Below are 13,072 nucleotides of genomic sequence, written 5' to 3'. Positions count from 1 at the left end.
GAGCTGAAGAAGCTTCATGGATGAGAAGCGAAACGTCTTCAAAAGAAAAAAAATAAGAAAATCCAGTTGCTTCCTGAAAAAGCACCTTTGGGACAACCATGACCTGAGATGACTGAGAATCTCTACAGACATTAAAGCGAAAGTCAGTTTTAAAGAACTGCTCTTGAAAATGGAAATGTGAGCTATTCTGAGATATTAAGAGCCTCAGTGGCACATGGTTACAGTGCAGGACTGCAGGCTACTTCTGCAGACTGCTGGCTGCCTGCAATTTGGCAGTTCAATTCTCACCAGGCTCAAGGTTGACCCAGCCTTTCAACCTTCCCGAGATGGGTAAAATGAGGACCTAGATTGTTGGGGCCAATAGGCTGACTCTGTAAACCAGTTAGATAGGGCTGTAAAGCACTGTGAAGCTGTATTAAGTGCTATTGCTATTAATTTGACCTAATGTCCTACAGTTGTTCAACCATACAATTGTGCACCCTTTCCCAGTCCCTTGTGCTGGGACCTTTTTCTGCATCCTGACATGTGCTGAATTTCATATGCACCTTCCCTGACCCACACTGCATTCTCTTGCATACCTTCTTGCACTTTCTCTGACCCACAGTATTCCCTCTCACTTTGGTTGTGAAAAGCCATCAAGAAGTTGCCTCACCTAACAACCATGGGATTCGTTTAACAACACTGACTGGGATTGCCCCGCTAAGCAATGCAAATATACTTCATGACCATGTCACTTAGCAATGGAAATTCCTGTTCCAGTTGCCATTGCAAGTTGAGAACAACTTAATGAATGAAATTAATACAGGTAGGCAAAATGAGGACCCAGATTGTTGGGGTGGGGGGGCGATAGGCTGACTCTGTAAACCGCTTAGAGAGGGCTGCGCCGTTGTCTTTTTTGCAAGCATAGGTCAGGGAGCCATGCGAGCACGCTGCAAAAATTTGCCCCCAACCCGATCATCAACCCACGGAAGCCAAGAACGAATGATACCACCAGCGATATTTTAAACACCTGTGCAATTCCTTTTTTTTTTTTTAAAGAAAGGCGGAAAGGGGCGGAGCCGCGCGAGCGCGGAACATTCCGCAACCGCGCTGGAGTAAGCTAGGGAAGGTCCGCGCATGCGCACTCCAGTGTGTGTGTGGTGTCCGTCCAGGTCAGAGAAGCCAGCAGCAACAGCTACCGCCGTCGAAGCAGCGTGGTCGCTTCTTGGCTTTGCTTCCTGCCTGCAAGGTCGCCATGTGGGGCTTGTGGCTGGCTCGGGCGGGCCTCCCCCGGTGAGCACAGGGGCAGGAGGGGCAGCTGGCGGGAGGGCGAAGCCTGGCTTCTTGGTGGGAAATCGCTTTCATCCATGCAAGGGGGGGCTGTTAAGACTGTTCTTCCCACCCGTTGCTCTGCTTCCCACTTGGGAATGCCCTTTTTCGAAAGCACCGTCCTGGAAGGGCTGGTGCTTTAGAAACCGCTCTTAAGTAGGGTGCGGGAAAGGAAAGAGGATTCTGAGCACGTGCAAAGTGCTTTCTGTGCCGACCTGACAAAACTCCTAAGCATGCTGCTTGGTCCCGGGTGCGTGCGGACAAGAGCCTCTCTCTTCTTTATTGTTCCCGTAGGTATGCTAAAGAGCCTGAACTGTAGAAGAAAAGTAAAGGGAACTTAGTTGGAAAACCGAGTTTATAGGGGCTACTTTGTATCTTTTGGCTTACATTGTTTTTAGGCCTTGAAGCATTGGCCATTCAGACGAACTGGCAGGGCGGGCTAGCGAAATGGACAATGATTTATCCTCGCTCCAAGTCAAATAATAGCCCCCTCGCAGGCCTCGCTTATCTTTAAGAAATCTGGATCGGACTTTGGCTGTAGTTTGCCTTATCTTTCCTGTTTTTTTTCCTTTTCTTTTTTTGAGGGCCTTCTGATGGCCTCTTAAAACAAGGGTCTTCAAACTTGGCAAGTTTAATATTTGTGGACTTCAATCCCCAGAATTCCTGAGTTAATATGACTGGAGGAGGAATTCTGGGAGTTGAAGTCCACAAGTCATAAACTTGCCAAGTTTGAAGACCCCTGTCTTAAAATAATTTGTAACAATAAAAAGGTTCAGTAGCAACATGGAAATATACATAGGTAGAATAATGCTCTTAGTTTTAGGGATTACATCAAGGCAATGTTTACCTTTTCTTTCTTGAGGACGGTGAAATGATTTGCTTTTCATTTTCCTTGATTTGTTTTGAATTGACTTTAACATCCCAATGTTTACCTTGCAGTTAGCCCCAGGATTATCTAATATAATTCTGGGGCCAAACAGCTTTTGAAAATAGATCCTGCTGTGGTCCAACTCCAGCTCTGCTCTTTTCTCTTGACAAAGCACAATACTGCCCTTATTATATCTCATACAACTTCACTCCCAAAATAGTATTTCTCAAACATGGTGACTTTAAGACTTACGAGACTTCAATTCCCAGAATTCCCCAGCCAGGGTGGGGGATTCTGGGGATCGAATAAATTTGTCAGGGTTAAGAAATACTGTCCTTAAAAACTGATTTTTGGTCATTCCTCTTTATTATTATTTTTAAGCTCACATCATTCTGGATTGTTTGGGCCAAGACTGTGGCGATGGACAAGCGGTTCTGCAAATGAAAGAGCACTGCAATTCAAAAGTGGGGATAAAATCCATGGATTCACTGTAAACCAGGTAAAAGGTTTTGTTTCCAAGTCACCTTTTGAATTGAATTCAGGATTCCAGCTACTTTAAGCTTTTCAGACGTCATTTCCATGAAAGTTGGCTAGCTCAGAAGTTAACTCAGATTTCAGCCTTCTTGTGAGGTCTCTTAATTTAGAATATACCCAGTTAGAGTTTGCTAAGGTCTGTTGGAGCCCTTGATGAGGGTGCCGATAAAAACTGGACATTGGAAAGAATGCCTTGCACATCTCTGGGTTTGCATGGTGCAAAAAACAGGATGAATGGTGTGGGCTAGGAGCCAAGGGTCAGAACTAACTGCATGAAAATTCACTGACCTGTCATACTTTTGCAGCAGGCATCCCTTGCAGAAATACAATTTAAGAGAATTTCCATATAAACTGCCTTGAACTCTGAATCAAATCTAGGAAACTAACAAATGCAGGTAGTCCTTGTTTAGCGACTGCCAAATTGATAGATATTCCCACTTATGACTCAACCCTGAGACCAATCCTCCTATTGGCAAACTTTGCAAGTCTATAAAGTGACAAGATGATAGATGCACAATTGTGTTGTTTTTTCCCCAGCAACTCCTTTGCCTAATGACAGTTGCCAGTCTCAATTGTGGTCGCTTAATGAGGATTACCTGTAAATGTAGAATAGTACCGTGGAAAGGAATTTTCTTGAGAAAGCTCAGGAAGCTTCTGAAAAATGGCCATCCTGATGTGCTACTTCTGTTCCAATTTTGGGTACACAGCTGGCTTGAAGCTGGTTGGGCAAGCATGACTGTCTTTCTAGCTGAGCCTTCTGGACAATGTGGTTGGGCATAGTTTGTGACCTCGATGCTCTGCAGAACCGCTGGTGGCTTAATTTGTATTAATTCGCAGGGATGTATGTGTTCTTTATTCAGGTGACAGTAGTTCCTGAATTTTCCTTGACGGCTGTTAAACTCAACCATGACAAGACAGGAGCCCAGTATTTACATGTGGCACGAGAAGACTCCAACAACTTGTTCAGGTCAAGAATGCTGAATAATGGAATTTTTTGTGGGTCATCTGGCTTTTGAAGCCAGGCATCATAGCTGTCTGGTATTAAAATGTCTGGTATTTTTGTTGTTCACCTTTGGTTCAGAAGTGTTAAGTTACAGCACCAAAGCTTTGAATTCATTGGGGCCTGAGAGTAGTTCTTGTTTTCTATCAGAAATCATGACTTCCACTCAGTTTGAGAAGCTGACGGGCACATTGCTTCTCAAAAGTGTGGATTGGGAGACAGTTCACACAAAAAGTGTGAACCTTTTTCTTTATGGCACTGACAGCGGGTATAGGGGATCCTCGGTTTATGATAACAGTTGAGCCCAGAATTTACGTTGCTAAGGGGAGAAATTGGCTAAGTGACTGTTGCCCCATTTTGTTAAATGAATCGCTGCCGTTGTTAAATCAGTGGCATGGTTAAGTGAATCTAGCTTATTCAGAAGGTCGCAAAGGATGATGACATGACCTGCAACCGCCGTAAATTTAAACTGGTTGTCAAGCATCCAGATGTAAATCATGTGACCATAGGGACGCTTCAACAGTCATAAATGTGAAAAATGGTCATAAGTCACTTTACTGTTTCCTGTAAAGTAATTAAAATACTATACAAGCCATCATTGAGAGTATAAAATACAACAGGAACAGGAAATGCATCACAGAAACAATAGAGATGAATCCTAGAGAACAGGAAACAACTACCCTAGAGAGGAATGATAAAGCTGCATGTTAGGTAGACCTGTAACATTACCGTTGTAACTTAGAACGGTCACTAAATGAACTATAAGTCGAGGGCTACCTGTTACTATGCTGTTTGCTTATTTATCAAATTAATATGCTCATCTTACTATTGAGTGACTTTGAGTAGAATAGTGCACCATAAAAACAAGTATGATAACTTGAAAATGTTAAAAACATTAACAAAAGTTGGGCAAAACTAGAAAATTGATACACGGGGCAGGAGAAGGCATTATAAGAGTATTATACAGTTGTGCTTTATTTGCTTTGCTATTTGTAAGCTTCATTGAAAAAAAAAAAAGGTATCTACCTGACAAGAAAAATTAAAACACAAATGTTTCCCTGTTCGTTATATAGTGTTCAGTTCCGGACGACTCCCATGGACAGCACTGGTGTTCCCCACATCCTTGAACATACTGTACTGTGTGGGTCAGAGAGGTATCCTGTCAGGGATCCCTTCTTTAAAATGCTGAATCGGTCGCTCTCTACCTTCATGAATGCGTTTACAGGTGAGGAAATGGGAACTGACAGCTTTGTGAATTTCCTGGCGTGCATGTGGCAGCTTGCTTGTACATCGAAATCTGCAGCTTCGGTTGCTTTCTTTCTAAGGTGAATTCTGAGTCTTGAGTGGTCAACAAGACTGTTATCCCCAACAGGGTTTCTGAGACACACACACACACACACACCCCAAACTGGCAGAATAAAGAAAAGCCTAGCATGCCAAGTAGTCAACAAACATGTAGTGACAATTGGAAATATCAACATTTGTATGGTGGAGAGAAGGAGAGCAAACAGTGCTGATTGCAAATGACAGCTTGCTAAGACCTTACAGAATAACAGGTGCATTGAAAGGAACTTGGAGGTCTTCTACTCCAGCTCCCAGCTTGACCAGCTTGGCTATACCATTTCAGACATACAGCTGTTCAGTCTGCTCTTGAAAACCTCAAGTGATGGAGCACCCACAACTTCTGGAGGGAAGTTGTTTCACAGATTAATTGTTCTAACTGTCAGGAAATTTCTCCTTAGTCCTAGGTTGCTTCTCTCCTTGATCAGTTTCCATCCATTGCTTCTTGTCCTGACCTCAGCTGCTTTGGAGAATAGCTGGATGCCCTCTTCTCTGCAGCAGCCCCTCAAATATTGAAAGACTGCTATCATGTCACCCCTAGTCCTTCTCTTTATTAGACAAGACATTCCCAGTTCTTGACGACCCGTCCTTGAGTGGGAAAACTTTTTAGGAGGAAGTGAAGTGTTCACACTTTTTGTGCCAGTTAGTCATGCACGGTCTTTCTTTCTTGTAGGGTACCATTTTTCTATCCCCTTTCCTGATTTTCTAATGGCATTTTATGACATGGTGAGCTGTGATTTCAGGTTTATATCCTGTAGTTCTCCAATCAATGTTGAATTTGATCTCCAGCAGCCCAAGGGCAACGTGAATGCAGCTGAGGGATGCTGGATGCTCATACTATCCCCACTTCTTGCAGTTTTTATGTCTTTTTCCCCCCTTGCATTTTGTACAGGTAGTCCTCAACTTACGACCATAATTGAGCCCCCCAAAAGTATGTTGCTAAGTGAGGCATTTATTAAGTGAGTTTTGCCCCATTTTACGACTTTTCTTGCCACAATTGCTATTCATTGCAGTTGTTAATAGCCAGGTTGTTAAGTCAATCTGGCTTCCTCATTGACTTTGCTTGTCAGAAGGTTGCGATCACACAACCTTGGGACATTGTGACTATATCATTGTGAATATGAACCGGTTGCCAAGCATCCGATTTTTTTTTTTTACAAAATGTTTTTTATTTTTATCTTTTACAAACATCTCTTTTAGTGAACAGTGTGATTCCAGGTTTTTACACTTCTATATAAACATGACTATAATGACATATCTATCTCACATATTCAGATTCTTATCATATCTTACATTTTTCATTTTCTATAAATTTTCAAAAATATTCTTACATTTTTCACATTTTATCCATTTTTAATTCATATCTTGATTTATTCTGTTTTTCTTTAATTATATTCTCATCTTCTTTATATAATATCTTAAAATTCTTATTTCTTAATCTATATTCATTGTATTTTTATACTTTTATCTGTCATATTTGCAATTTCATCACATATTTCATTATTCAGTAAATTCCATCTTAGTGTTAATAATTCCAAACATTTCCCCCTTAATTACCCGTTTGAGTGCACCACCTTTTTGTCTTGTACATCATTCAATTTACTCCCCTTTAACTCATATTTAAAAATTACCATCATGTAAGCATTTTTAGTTATTACCTAAATACTACATATCACATATACATTTTAGGTTAGATTCCACACGGTATTCTTTTCTTTATTCAGTATCCGAATTTTGATCACATGATCAAGGGGAATCCTGTGTGAAAAACGATCATAAGTCATTTTTTTCTGTGCTGTTGTAACTTTGAATGGTTACTAAATGAACTGTTGTAAAGCGAAGACTACTTGTACTTGAAGTTTTCTTAAATTTTCCATAAAATTGGGTTCCTAAGAAATGGCACACGTTATCAAAACATCAGAAATAACACAAATAACATTGGAATCAATGAACAGTTTAAAAAATGCCATCAAATATTATTTTTATACATGATTACTGCTATAAGACAATTATGTGTGTGTTCACATGTTTCACCTCTCCTGTGGGAGCTGCATTGGTTGCCGATTTGCTTCCGGGTGCAATTCAAAGTGCTGGTTGTCCCCTTTAAAGCCCTTCATGGGTTGGGGCCAGGTTATTTGAGGGACCATCTCTTGCCAGTCACATCTACCTGACCCATTAGAGCAGGGAATGTTGCGGGTCCCATTCCTGAGGGAGATACACCTGGTGGGACCCAGAAGAAGGGCCTTCTCTGTGGTGGCTCCCTCTCTGGAACATCATTCCCCCAGAGATTAGAATAGCCCTCCCTCTAATACTCTTCCGGAAGGCACTGAAGACCTGGTTCTGCCAATGGGCCTGGGGAACCCAGAGCAGGATGGAGCCCATCAAATGTCTCGTGTGATTTGCTGTCATTGGGGCGGGGGGTAGAAGTTGGAATGATATTTTTTATTTGTTCCAGATTTGGTTTATTGTGTTTTATTAATTTATTTGATTCTTTTTGTTAGTTTTTATTGTTTTTTTATTTTAAATATGGTTTTACATTCTGTGAGCCGCCTCAAGTTGCCATGGGCGAATAGGCGGCAATATAAATTCAATAAATATATATATGCACAAAGATATTATTAACATCATTTAATTCTTGCAATTTTAATTGTTACATATTCATAAATAAATCTTATTTATTTGTATTTTTAAAAGTATTTCTATTATCTTACAAGCCGCCCAGATTCCGTTTTGGTAGTGAGATGGGCAGCATATTAATAAATATAGGAAAAACTTTGAAATACTCTTAGTGGAGGATAGGTTGGTGAAGAAGATGAACTAGCGGACGTGGGAAAATTAACTTGTGTGATTAAAGAAAGATCAATAATTACATTTATCAATGACTGAAACTCCAAAAAACTGAAAATCCTTATGTGGTTTTTGCTGAAAAAAGAAAAAAAATGAGCTTGTGATTTATGGGTTTGGGTATTAGAAAAGTAGCTTATAGAAAGAAAGAATTATGATGTAACTGTGGAGGGAGAGAGTAAAATATAAACACATTTATAATTGCTGTCGAAAATATCAGAAGCCATGGCTTTATAATCTTTTTCTTCTTTTCTTTTTCCACTTTTCCTATTTAGTTTCTTTTCTAATATTTGTAGCGTCTTTCTCTGGATAAAAATTCCTTCAATAAAAATAACATGATAGAGGGCTCAGTTTGAAAAAGAGATGAAGATTGCAAATCATTCATCACCCTAAATGAGCTGTAAAACTCATGGATTTAATTTTGAACCGTTTTCATTTTTAAACTTTTGTCATCTTCTTTTGCAGCTAGTGATTACACCCTCTATCCGTTTTCTACCCAAAATCCCAAAGACTTCCAGAACCTTCTCTCTGTCTACCTGGATGCTGTGTTCTTCCCTTCTTTGAGGCTTCTGGATTTCTGGTAAGAATGTGTGATCCAGTTGACGGACAGAACTATGATGTATCATCCAGAATAAATCTTAACTCACGTTTTATGTGTTTCAAATTTGTTTAGGCAGGAAGGCTGGAGATTGGAACACGAAAGCCCAGCAGATCCTCAGTCGCCATTAACCTTCAAAGGAGTTGTGTTTAATGAAATGAAAGGAGCTTTTGTAAGCCCTGTTTTATTTTGGCTTAATTGAGAATTCCTGGGGAGCTGCTGTAAAATAGTTCTGTATGAGTGGTGACCAAGTTAGGTTCAAGTGAGGGGTTGATAAGATCGTGTTTTTGAGGAATTGTTATAACGGGTGTGGTGGCTCAGTGGCTAAGACGCTGAGCTTGTCGATAAGAAAGGTTGGCTGTTCGAATCCCTAGCACCGAGTAATGGAGTGAGCTCCCGTTACTTGTCCCAGCTCCTGCCAACCTAGCAGTTCGAAAGTATGTAAAAAAGCAAGTAGAAAAATAGGGACCACTTTGGTGGGAAGGTAACAGCGTTCCATGCATGCCAGCATTTAGTCATGCCGGCCACATGACCACGGAGACGTCTTTGAGCTTCTTTGACTTTGTAATGGAGATGAGCACCACCCCCTAGAGCGACTAGCACATATATGCAAGGGGAATCTTTACCTATGAGGCTTAAAACTCACTGACATGGTAAAGGTTGCAGGATTCAAAAGATCTTGCACTGGTTAACATATCTTTTATAAATGGCTTGGTTGGATGAATTGGTTTTCACTCAGCAAGGTGGTTCTTAAGACTCCCTTTCTTTGGGAGGTTCATACTTAGTACCAAACACATGGCCTGTGTTCATACTTAGTACCAAACCATGACTTGTTTTAACTATGGTTTGTCAATAGCAATAGCACTTAGACTTATATACCACTTCACAATACTTTACAGCCTTCTCTAAGCGGTTTAAAAAGTCAGCATATTGCAACCCCCAACAATCTGAGTCCTGATTTTACCAACCTCGGAAGGCTGAGTGAACTTTGAGCCTGGTGAAATTTAAACTGCCAAATTGCAGGCAACCAGCAGTCAGCAGAAGTAGCCTGCAGTACTGCATTCTAACCACTACGCTACCATGGTGCAAACAGGTTTATACATGATACTGAGTCCAAATCAAATATAGGTAGTCCTTGACTTAACATTCATGACTGAGCCCAAAATTTATGTTACTAAGTGAGACAGTCAAGTGAATTTTGCCCCATTTTAGTACCTTTTTTTTTTTTTTTGCACAGTTATTAAGTGAATCTTTGCGGTTGTTAGATTAGTAACACAGTTGTTGAGTAAATCTGGCTTTCCCATTTACTTTGCTTGTCAGATGATTGCAAAAGAAAATCACAGGACTCCAGGACATTGCAATTGTCATAAAGACGACCATGGGGATGTTGCAGTGCAGTGGTTGCAAGTGTGGAAAATAGTCATGTCACTTTTTTCGGTGCTATTGTAACTTCAAACTGTCATTGTGACTTAGCACTCTGCATGAACTCATCCATTAGTACTTACTGTTGTATGTGAATCAGGCTGCTGGTGTCACTTCATCTACAGGTCATGATTAAAATTATGGCATTTGTGAACTCGGCTTCAGTGTTGCGGATGGCAAGCACAGTTTACTTGGCCATTTGGGTTAGGGTTAGGGTCTTGTCTTTCCTAGTTTAACTTCTCTTACTTTCAAATAAGCTTGGTATAGGTCAAAGATCTACAGACAAATAATGCTTTGCCACATATTATGCCACAGTTGCAATTCGCAAGCCAAAAGGAAACCACAATTTTAGACTGGTGTATTCACACATAACACTAAAGCAGAAATGGACATGCTTTTTTTATAATTTAATATTTTTTTAACTATTCAGAAAACGGAGGTTTTTCAGACACATTTCAAAGAATGACTTTCAGATTCTAATGTGGGTGAGAATCAAAGCTGTGGTTGGCATTATGCCAACCTATGATTGACTTTTCCAACTGTGGTTTGGCTCAGTTAAACCATTGTGTGAATTGGCTTTTACTGTTCCAACTTCAAATTTCTATCCCGTAAGAGTTGTATTGTAGTTGTCTTGTTAACAAAGGCAAAGACATTAATTCCGCAAATGTTAGACCTCTCGATAACTCGAGCTAGCCAATGCTGAGGGATGCTAGAACAATACAATGCAGTAGAATAAAATCTTGCATATGCGAGATGTGAAGTGAGTTTTGTCCCATTTTACAATCTTCCTCGCCACAATTGTTAAGCGAATCTCTGCAGTTGTTAAATTAGTAACACCCTTGTTGAGTAAATCTGGCTTCCCCATTGACTTTGGTTACCAGAGGTCACAAAATGGGATCACATGACCTTGTGACACTGCAACCGTCATAGCTATGAGTCACTTGCCAAGTGACTGAATTTTGGTCATATGAACATGATGGTGCTGCAACGGCCATAAGTATGAAAGATGGTCATGTCACTTTTTTCAGTGCCGTTGTAAGTTCGAACAGTCACTAAACTGTTAAGTCAAGGACTATCTGTATCTTTGCACCTCTACAGATAATCAGGTACTAATCCCCAGAGATGTTCTGATATTGGGTAGCGTTTGACCATAGATAATCTGTTCATTTATTCTTCTTCAATAAAATATTTATTTTAAGGCAGATAATGAGAGAGTTTTCTCTCAGCACCTTCAAAACAAGATTCTTCCTGATCACACATACGCCGTTGTGTCTGGTGGTGATCCATTGAAGATCCCTGATCTCTCCTGGGAACAACTGAAACACTTCCATGCTACTCATTACCATCCCAGCAATGCAAGGTATTAGAAGGAAAGAGGAAAGGAAGAGAAAATTGCAGCATTAATTAATAATTAGTTGCTTGGTCATTCAGCTAATGACAGAACTCAAGATAGCAATATAGCTTTGATTTTTGTATTCTGCTACCCAAATAATATTTTGGATCTGCTGGTTTGCCCGATCCTATTTCTCTAAATTAATCCAGGAAGTCTCTTAGTAATCATAGTTAAATCTCTTTGGAACTGGAACACCAACAATCTAGGTCTAGGATATGAAGAAAAGGTTAAGATTGTTTAAAAATTCTGGCCTGGAAGTTAATAAAACTCTTGTTTAGGAAAATTGTGATTATTTGAGGCTGATTAATTGCAAGGTTGTGGATCACATGTGTGAGCTATTTGAAGAAATGCCAGTACAGAGACAATAAATGGCTTTCTTCAAAAAATTTAGCAATTAATTCTGCTTTCTCCCTTGAGACAAAGAGCCACCAAAGCTGAATTCAGTTTTTTACTGCCTCAGGTTTGCTCAAACCATCTTTACATGACTTGCTTTTTCAACCTTCTAATGTGTCCATTTCTGCTTTTTTATTATTTCACATTTTCTTCTTTTAACTATGTTGTGATTGTGTTTATAGTCTCTTTGCAAGCTATCCAGAGCCATTAAGGGAGAGGGAAATGTATGTTTATTCCCTTTCCAAATGAATAAATAATGAATATGTTGATTTGTATATGCAAAGATGTTTAGTAATGTCTCATCTCTCTCTGTTCTGCATGTACCTGCAGAAAAAAAGCTGCTGTTAGACAGAGGACGTAACAGAATGGTGAACTATAGCCCTTACATCCCTTCAGCAAGACGTGAAGGCCAAGGGTTTCAGTAGTTCCTGTAGACCACTGTTTTAAGATGTGTGAACTTCTACTCCCGGAATTCCTTGCCCCAGCATGCTTGAAAGGGAATCTTGGTACCATGGTCCACCTTGGTACCAAGTCCATGCATCTTAAAGTTGCCAAGGTTGACAAACTCTGCTTTAGAGCAATATTTAACATTATAGTATAGAATAAGCTATCAATTTGGGACACTCTATCCTCTGTGTGATATCTCTTGTCTCCTAAGTATATAAATGGGATTTTTTTTAGAGCCCCCGCTCCGCCCCGGCCACTAATTATAAATAATTTTATCTTCTACTGTAGGTTCTTCACTTACGGGAACTTCCCACTAGAGCTACATTTGAAACAAATTCATGAAGAAGCTTTGTGTAAATTCCAGAAAATTGAACCCAACACTTCTGTTCCACCCCAGCAAATCTGGGACAAGCCTGTGAGTTTTGATTTCTTTGTTGTATTTGAATGCACCAGGATTTCTGTAGAATTTGTTGACTAGAGGAGAGTTGGCTTCCTTGGTGGTAGATCCAGTCCAGATGTAAAAGACTTAAGGCATTGATTATATCCTTCGTGTGTAGGCACTATTCTTAAGTTCCATATCTGTAAGTTCAGTTTGAGAAAGGTCAAATAGCAAGAGATGGGGAAGATGCTTCTTAAAACTATGAGGAGATGTTGCCAAATCAAAGTGGTTAATAGAGGAATGTGGTCTCCTTATCACCTGTTTGTAGACTTCAGAACTTTTAGATGTTTCAGTGAAAGGACTGCACCACCATTTTGGGAGGAGGGTGGTAGAAAAAGAAATACAATATAAGTCTTGCTTTACATACTCCAGTGAACCTCTCCACATCTACTTTGTGGTAGAAGAAAGAGTGGGCTTCTACACTTTCTAGCGCCAGTTTTAGGAGAAGCCATTGCTTCATCTTACTTGCTGGAGCCTAGCTTCTC

General features: G+C 40.1%; 1 protein-coding gene across 1 annotated transcript in view; it reads left to right on the top strand.

Moving 5' to 3' along the window:
- Positions 1–1,118: 1,118 nt before the first annotated feature.
- PITRM1 (pitrilysin metallopeptidase 1) overlaps positions 1,119–13,072 on the top strand; it is a 42,799-nt gene continuing 30,845 nt past the window's right edge. The window contains exons 1-8 of the mRNA XM_026672247.2: positions 1,119–1,272; positions 2,558–2,675; positions 3,571–3,677; positions 4,784–4,935; positions 8,361–8,475; positions 8,569–8,665; positions 11,115–11,275; positions 12,437–12,563. Coding sequence (XP_026528032.1) covers positions 1,235–1,272; positions 2,558–2,675; positions 3,571–3,677; positions 4,784–4,935; positions 8,361–8,475; positions 8,569–8,665; positions 11,115–11,275; positions 12,437–12,563 — 915 coding nt within the window. The 5' untranslated portion in view covers positions 1,119–1,234. The remainder of the gene's footprint in view (positions 1,273–2,557; positions 2,676–3,570; positions 3,678–4,783; positions 4,936–8,360; positions 8,476–8,568; positions 8,666–11,114; positions 11,276–12,436; positions 12,564–13,072) is intronic.

Source organism: Notechis scutatus, chromosome Z, assembly GCF_049901735.1.
Source record: "Notechis scutatus isolate UNSWTSFEM ecotype Mainland chromosome Z, rNotScu1.2, whole genome shotgun sequence".
Classification (NCBI taxonomy): domain Eukaryota; kingdom Metazoa; phylum Chordata; class Lepidosauria; order Squamata; family Elapidae; genus Notechis; species Notechis scutatus.
Note: the sequence above shows the minus strand (reverse complement) of the source record. Positions and strands in the feature narration are given on the sequence as shown.